This window comes from Bos indicus, chromosome 9 (genome assembly GCF_029378745.1).
Source record: "Bos indicus isolate NIAB-ARS_2022 breed Sahiwal x Tharparkar chromosome 9, NIAB-ARS_B.indTharparkar_mat_pri_1.0, whole genome shotgun sequence".
Classification (NCBI taxonomy): domain Eukaryota; kingdom Metazoa; phylum Chordata; class Mammalia; order Artiodactyla; family Bovidae; genus Bos; species Bos indicus.
In genome coordinates, this window is record NC_091768.1 from 65,755,437 (window position 1) to 65,764,274 (window position 8,838).

At 44.6% G+C, this 8,838-nt stretch overlaps 1 protein-coding gene across 3 annotated transcripts in view; it reads right to left on the reverse strand.

The window, feature by feature from the left end:
- Nucleotides 1-8,320, reverse strand: part of CYB5R4 (cytochrome b5 reductase 4) — a 114,535-nt gene extending 106,215 nt beyond the window's left edge. For 2 of the 3 annotated variants that reach the window (XM_070796138.1, XM_070796137.1), the window contains exon 1: nt 8,096-8,319. In XM_070796138.1, coding sequence (XP_070652239.1) covers nt 8,096-8,170 — 75 coding nt within the window. In that variant the 5' untranslated portion in view covers nt 8,171-8,319. Of the gene's footprint in view, nt 1-8,095 lie in introns of all 3 variants that reach the window. The other variant, XM_070796139.1, reaches the window with a different exon arrangement.
- Between the last annotated feature and the right edge of the window lie 518 nt (nt 8,321-8,838).

Below are 8,838 nucleotides of genomic sequence, written 5' to 3' on the forward strand. Positions count from 1 at the left end.
CCAGTCAGAATGGCTACGATCCAAAAATCTACAAATAATAAATGCTGGAGAGGGTGTGGAGAAAAGGGAACCCTCTTACACTGTTGGTGGGAATGCAAACTAGTACAGCCACTATGGAGAACAGTGTGGAGATTCCTTAAAAAACTGGAAATAGAACTGCCTTATCATCCAGCAATCCCACTGCTCGGCATACACACTGAGGAAACCAGAAGGGAAAGAGACACGTGTACCCCAATGTTCATCGCAGCACTGTTTATAATAGCCAGGACATGGAAGCAACCTGGATGTCCATCAGCAGATGAATGGATAAGAAAGCTGTGGTACATATACACAATGGAGTATTACTCAGACATTAAAAAGAATACATTTGAATCAGTTCTAATGAGGTGGATGAAACTGGAGCCTATTATACAGAGTGAAGTAAGCCAGAAGGAAAAACATCAATACAGTATACTAACACATATATATGGAATTTAGAAAGATGGTAACAATAACCCGGTGTACGAGACAGCAAAAGAGACACTGATGTATAGAACAGTCTTATGGACTCTGTGGGAGAGGGAGAGGGTGGGAAGATTTGGGAGAATGACATTGAAACACGTAAAATATCATGTAAGAAACGAGATGCCAGTCCAGGTTCGATGCACGATACTGGATGCTTGGGGCTAGTGCACTGGGACGACCCAGAGGGATGGTATGGGGAGGGAGGAGGGAGGAGGGTCTAGGATGGGGAACACATATATACCTGTGGCGGATTCATTTTGATATTTGGCAAAACTAATACAATTATATAAAGTTTAAAAATAAAATAAAATAAAAATTAAATTAAATTAAAAAAATAAAAATAAAAAACCAATATGGTGATGTCACAAATGCCATTAAAAAAAAAAAAAAGAAAATAGAAAAAATTGGCTAACGCTGACTTTCTGGACTTTCAACATACACAGGCTATTAGAACTCACGTGAGATAGAAAGATGTTTTCTAAGAATCCATCCACTGAGAAACAAAGGTTATCAAGTAATAGAAGATAATAAAACTGCCACACTCTAGGGAAGGGGTTGGCAAACTGGCCTGTTCCTGTTTCTGTTTCTGTGTAGCCCTTGAGCCAAGAATAATTTCTACATGTGGTGGTGCTGGTGATGGTGAAGAGATTGAGTCCTTATGACATCCTCAAAGCCTAAAATATTTATTATCTTGCCTTGTCCACAAAACTTTGCCTGCACCTGTTCAGAGGGTCTAATAACAAGATGTTTGGGATTTTGCAGGGTTTTGTTTTAATACATTTTCAAGGCTTTTTGATAAGGGGTATTATTATGTCATTAGTATTTTAACCAGTTAAGACACCCTAGTGGAAATTTTTCCACACATCTAACCTGTATAACTAGTATGTAACATAGTACCAGATAACTGTTTAATGTAAAAGCAGTCACATTATTCGAGGAAGCTTATTGCTATAGACTGAATGTTTGTATCCCCCTACCAAATTAGGTTGAAATGCTGATCCTTGATATGCTGGTACTAGGAAGTGGCACCTTTGGTGGGTGATGAGGTTGTTGGGATTAAGGCCCTTATAAAAGAGGCCATATAGAGAGCTCCCTCACCTCTTCCACCAAGTAAGGACACTGAAAAGATGGCTGCTGCTGCTAAGTCACTTGAGTCGTGTCTGACTCTCTGCGACCCCAGAGATGGCAGCCCACCAGGCTCCCTCGTCCCTGGGATTCTCCAGACAAGAACACTGGAGTGGGTTGCCATTTCCTTCTCCAATGCATGAAAGTGAAAAGTGAAAGTGAAGTCACTCAGTGGTGTCCGACTCCTAGTGACCCCATGGACTGCAGCCTACCAGGCTCCTCTGTCCATGGGATTTGCCAGACAAGAGTACTGGAGTGGGCTGCCATTGCCTTCTCCAGAAAAGATGGCTACAAAACAGGAATCAGGCTCTCACCAGACACAAAACTGGCCAGTTTTGCACTGATCTTGGAATTCCCAGTCACGATAAGGCAAGAGGTAGGTGGGCCCCCCCAGGGTAAAGTCATTGGAGATTCATTCCTGGTGGACCAAAACTCCAAGACTAGAAAATCTGGACAACTGAGAAAGATCTCCCTGACTACATCTGTGCAGAAAGGCTCTTTGGAAGTCAAAAGGGGACTGATGCCAACTGATGCTCTTTACCCATAGGCTCATTGTCCATCTTGGCTAAAAGATGTCCCCCCACACATGGGAGGATTCTGAGATATATCAAATACAGTCTCTGAACCAGGGAAATCAAAATGACTGGCCAAAGGAAACCCAGAAAATATGCCCCATGTAAGTAATTCAAACTGCCATGAGGACACGTGTAGTGAAGTGAAGTTGCTCAGTCATGTCCGACTCTTTGCAACCCCATGGACTGTAGCCTACCAGGCTCCTCCATCCCTGGGATTCTCCAGGCAGGAATACTGGAGTGGGTTGCCATTTCCTTCTCCAGGAGATCTTTCCAACCCAGGGATCGAACCTGGGTCTCCCATATTGCAGGCAGACGCTTTATCATCTGAGCCCCCAGGGAAGTACGATTCAGCAACTCTCTCTTAGTCTGCCTGTGTGTCTATCCACGTGTACTGTACTCTTTTTCCTCCCAATAAATACTTTACTTGTCTCACCACTTCCTGTCTTTGTGGGAATTTTTTCTGCAAAACTGAAGGTCCAGGGCCTTGTCACTGACCGCTAGTGTATTGGCTAGGATTCAGTGTTTTCACTGCCACAACTTAAACTCTGGCCAGGAACCGAAGCCCCGCTTCAAGCTGCTACAGGTCGAGCTGACCTGAGATCAATTAGAAGTGTGAGAAATAAGTTTCTGTTGTCTATGAAGCACCTATGGTATTCTGTTAGAGAAGCCCAAAGGGACTAAAACATTTAAATATCTCAATTCCCTAAATCATATCTATTTTAGACATTCAATTGTCCTCAAAACAGCCAGGTTAATAGGTCTGTGGTGTCTTGGCAACTTCACATTCCTTCTTATTAATCCTCATCATCCATCCTTACCATCACTAACTACAACTCTCTAGGTCTCTTGGTCTTCATAAATGAAGTGTGAGAACACATATGATTTTTCCTATCCCAAACCAAAATCACTTCTCTTTCACCATTCCACACCTGTAGGGTAGTTAAAAGTTATCTTTTGGAAATGCAGATCTAATCCAGGGCCCTGCCTCCTTCAGTGGCTCCTCATATTTCTTATAATGTTTCTAAATTCCCTACAGAGGTTGACCAGGCCCTTTGTAATCTGGTCAGAGTTGACTTCACTAGCTCCATGTCTGAACTTTTGTCCCTTCCCATTCTATGCTTTGCAAGAGTGCATGTTCAGTCAGTCTCATCCCACTCTTTGCAACCCCATGGACTGTAACCCGCCAAGGTTCTCTGTCCATAGCATTTCTCAGGCAAGAATACTGGAGCGGGTTGCCATTACCTCAATCGGGGAATTTTCCTGACCCAGGGATCCAACCAGTGTCTCCTGCATCTTTTGCATTGGAAGGCGAATTCTTTACCACTAAGCCATCTGGGAAGCCATTCTATACTTTGCTATGCTGTGCTTAGTCGTTCTAGTCGTTCAGTCGTGTCTGACTCTTTGTGACCCCATGGACTGTAGCCCACCAGGCTCCTCTGTCCATGGGGATTCTCCAGGCATGAATACTAGAGTTCTATATTTTAGGCAAATGGAAGATGATTCGCCCCTCCCAGCCACAGACATTACTTCCTCCAGAAGCTTTCTCTGGCACCAACTTCTTCATGGTCATAACAGACTATTATAGTCCTTAGGCATTTATAACTGTGAAGTCCACTGGATTAAACTCTTTGAAAACAGAGCTGTTGGGGCCCAGTGCAGGCCATGCAAGATGAATACTTGGACCACCCTCTTGGTCTCCTTGAAAGCAGGAAACAAATCTCCCCTGTGGAAGGTGCCCTTCCTGTACTGGAAGGTAGAAAGACATCCTTCTCTCAGAGATAGGAAATTCGGGGCCCAGAAGACTATAAGCAAGCCGTGTTACTTCTTTACTAATCTACTACCCAAGCCCAAACTTTGCTTAAATTCCTTACTAATTAAGTACCCAGACCCAAGTTTCTTTGTGCCATCAATTCCTCTCAAATTTGGTATCATGCAGGGCCCTGTTGGGATCCTTAGCTTTTCTGTGTCCCTCACTTTTTTGATTATTGGAAACAGCCTTCACTAAGCCTCTGTGACCTTCCCTGAGTTCCAATGGGCAGATCCAAGCAGTTGCTAATTAGGGAAGGGAGGGGTGGTGAGACCAGGGAGAAACAGTCAAGAGCAGTCTTGGGGCAAGGTCCTGTTTCCCCATCAAGTCTGCATGCTCAGTTGCTTCAGTCATGTTGACTCTTTGCGACCCTATGGACTGTAGTCTGCCAGGCTCCTCTGTTCATGGGATTTCCCAGGCAAGAATACTGGAGTGGGGTGCCATTTCCGCCTCCAGGAGATCTACCTGACCCAGCGATCAAACCTGCATCTCCTGTGTCTCCTGCATTTCAGGAGGATTCTTTACCCACTGAGCCACCTAGGAAGCCCAACAGTATCTTTGAGCTGTTTTGCAGGAAGTGAAACCCCTTCTAGGTGGGGGAAGTTATGGTATGCTGTCCACAAGCATATAGACCCCCAGAGCAGTTGGACCTGAAGGTTGTCAATGTTGACTCCTATTTGTGGTTGTTCAGTCGCTTAGCTGTGTGTCTGACTCTTTGCGACCCCGTGGACAACAGCACACCAGGCTTCCTTGTCCTTCACCATCTCTAGGAGTTTGCTCAAATGCATGTCCATTGAGTTGATGATGCCATCCAACCACCTCATCCTCGGTTGCCACCTTCTCCTCCTGCCCTCAATCTCTGTCAGCAGCAGGATCTTTTCCAGTGACTCCTATTTACCTCACCACCAACCCATCGGAAGAACTGTCCACAAGCTGATCACACCCTTTTTTACCACAAAACTTGTCACTATCTTGCCCAAGTTAGGACACGTGGTTTTGAGGACAGGAGCCTGACATGTCTCCCTTTGCCTGGCAAAGCAATAAAGCTATCCTTTGCTACTTCACCCAAAAATCTGTCTCCAAGATTTGATTCAGCACCAGTATACATGGAAGCTGAGCTTTCAGCATCAAATTTATTATCTAAAAGCTTAAAAGCATGAATAAAATTTAAATCTTTTCTACTGCTAATCTGTCTTGTGTCAGCTTTATCAGTCTAGCCACAAGGACTCAAGAGGGATGGATAAAAGTGGAAATTTCTCCCTCCCCAAAAGAGACCATATCTCCAGCATATGGTAGGTTCTCAATAAATACTTATTAGTTGGTTATTATAAATAACATTAGCTACCATACTGAGTGCATTCTCTGCACCAGGCACTGTGCTATGGGTTTTTCCGCAGAGCAATCCCTCAACAATCAATGAGGCTTGCGTAAAAGCCTACAAGCTAGTAACATCTAGTAAGTGCTTACCATAACCCAGGACTGTGCTGAGAAAAACATTAGCTCATTTAATCCTATGAACAATCCTATAAAATGGGTATTATTCATATTAGTCCCATTTACAGCTGAGGAAAGAGACTCAAAGAGGCTAAAAGGTAGGGATGGAAACAGAATGAGTCTTTCTCACTCAAAAGTCCATGCTTCTAACAATTATGATACACAAACCTCCCCAACTAAGTTCTGTCTTCTTATCTACAACCCATTTCATACAATCCTGACACAGGTTCTCACATGTTCCAGATTAGCCTGTTTTGAAATTGAGCAAGGCCCTGAGGGACCCTCCCGGGTTCATGTCCCTACTTCTTGTTTCTAGAAAAAGCTTTAGCCTCCGAGGCCTTCCCAAATTCCAAAGAGCAGTCTCAAACAGCTAATAACTACAGATGTGAGAAAATGCAGAAACCAAGGAACATTGGTCAAGCAAGAAAATAACATAGCCACAGGACTCCTAGTCCCTCCTGAATGGATATAGTTAACAACCTAATGTCCTTGAGTTGTTTTAAAGAAACCAGAACCTCAAGGGATAGAAACTGCTAACCACAAACATACAGATCCTAGACTGGCTGGAACAAGACAGAGGATTGAGATTTCTAAAATATCACTATGTTACCTCACCAGCAACCAAACAGAAGAGATCCACAAGCTAACCATGCACCCTGAGACTCTCATCTCAAATGCGGAATTTAAAAATCTTTGCCTGAAAGCCAACAGGGAGTTTGGGTCTTTTGGTCATTAACTGCCTGTTCTCCCTGCTTGTTGTTGTTCAGTCACCAAGTTGTGTCCAACTCTTCGAGACCCCATGGACTGCAGCATGCCAGGCCTCCCTGTCGCTCACCATCTCCCAGAGTTTGCCCAAGTTCACGTCCATTCCATCAGTGATGCCATCCAACCACCTCATCCTCTGTCACCCTCTTCTCCTCTGCCTGCTTGATGCCCTGCAAATAAAAGCTGTACTTTCCTCCACCACAACCCAGTGTCAGTGGATTGGCTTTGCTGCATGTCAGGCAAGTGAACCCAAGTTCAGTTCAGCAACAAGTTCACAAAGCGGGGGAAAAAAAAAAAACACAAAAATCAGTGTGAGTCTGAATTGCACAATAAACTTATTTTATTCACTTTCTGGACCCAAACACTCACCTGTGAGTGTTTGGGTCAGTATCATTTCCTTTAAATGATACTGAGAACGTGGCTGGTAGTTTTAAAGGAGAAGGGGAGCAACTCTCATATTCTAATTCAGAGGTTCTTTCTTTGCAAAGTTTCTACTATTTAGCCAAGCATTTAAGGAGAGAAACAGGTCAAACCCCAAGGAGAGGACAAGTGATTGGATGGTTGGCCGATATACGGAACAATAAAAGAAAAGTCACCATCAGAGTCATACCATATAAGCCTCTTTCAAGGCAGTATTTCTTAACCTCAGTTTCCTTTGCTGTGAAATGGCGATAACAAAAGCACCCACTTCACAGGATCACTGGAAAGATTACACAAGGTAATACATGTAAAGCACTCAGGCTGTCAGTAAGCACTTAATCAATTTCAGCTATATTATTATAGTTGGGGTTTGAGACTTCTGAAAGGCTAATGAAAGCTACAGATCTCTGAACCCATAATTCTGACCTAGGGTCAAGCTCCAGGTCCATGGAGAGAATTCCTAGGGTCAAGCTCCAGGTCCATGCGGAGAAAACAAAGTTGATGAAGTTCCCAAATGACGTTAATGCTAAAGACTCAAGAGTCCAGAAATAAAGAAAGGAATGGCCTGATCAGGTGGAAGTCTTGAAAACAAAACATGAAGATGTGGTTATAAAATGAGGAACTAACAAACAACAGGAGCAAGCAACATTCATATTGCAATAAACATGGGAGACAATTTCATTAAATTCTGCAAATATAAAACATTTGCATCCCACCTGTTAGTAACAGTAATTATGTTCAACAAAAACTTAAAAGAGTATTATATTAGCTTCAAAATTAGCAAGAGATATCAGTAGAAAAGACAGTGATAAAACAATCAAGTACCAGAGGAAGAGAGAAAGGCAGTGTGACTTGGAGAAGTATCCCTAAACCTAACAGTAGGTTTGTATATAGAAATTTGTTCTCTCTTCTCCAATCTTCCCTAGCTTCTGGAGTCCCCACTCCTGGCGGGATAAACACTGGTCACTGCTACTATTGCCCAGCCTTTCTCCTCTTCTAAGGGAACCCAGATCGCTCACAACTTCTTCGGAAAATGAACAAAAGAACGGAGATCAGGTTATGTTGAAGGAAGGAAGCCAATACAGAGTACCTAACAATATGGGAAGCACGGAGCCTGTCATTACCTTATATCTGAATCTGATTAGTGGGAAAAAGAGTTGGAAGAAGGGAATTGACAGAACGGGATAAAGGGATGGGAAAGAAAAGGGACCAGCTGGTAAGAGATGGAGGTTAAGAGAGTTCCAGGATTGGAGAACGCATGGGATCTGAAAGAGATCGCCAGCAAGGGTAGGAGGGGATGAAAGCCAGAGATGGGGACAGGAGGTGGGAGAGGGTACGTAAGGAGAGAACGGACTGTGCCGGAGCCTGAGATCCCGGCAGGAAGAGAGGACTGCAGCGCGCTTACCTTGCTACGCCCCCCGGAGGCGACGCGCTGCTGCGAGCTGGGGCCCGGGAAAGACTGGGAAGGGACGTTCAGCATCCTGGACCCCTGGCCCGGGCCTTACCCGGGGTCCGCCGCCCGACTCGACAGCTCAGCTCAACGCCTGTGGAGTAACACCTCCCGCTCCGGCTCCGAGGCCGGGCAGAGGCCAAGCCCCCGACCCACTTCCGGGGTCGTCCAGGGTGAGGCGCGCCATGACGCAGCACGTCGAGGCTGCGTGAGGCGGAGCCAACAGGGCGAATGGAGAGCGGGCAGGGTTGGAACCAGTGCAAACTACGCATGCCTCATTCGTCCTGCACCCTGAATTTCAGCACTGCAAGGAGGTGACAGCTATTCTGTGGAAAGATTAAAGAGTGAAACTGTTGCTAAGCCTTGGTGCTGACCGAATCTGAGAATAAATTTCTAGAGATGCCTGTGAACCCAGAACACAACTGTCTGTCCATTGTTAAAGCACTACCATCACGCTGCTTGAAATATGGAATAAAATAACACTATTAAGGCATTTTGATTTGCCAGAAACTCTCTTTTAAGGAAGGCACCAATCTGTACAGAAAAGAGAACTTTTAAGAGCTGAGATGTCAAATGCAAACAGGCACTCCTGTGAGGTGCAGAGAACACTTAACCTTTAGGAACTCTCGCTAATGACTAGTGAACGAGTTGAAGAGGTTAGTAAAGTCTTGCTCTGCTCCATTCACCCACTGACAAGG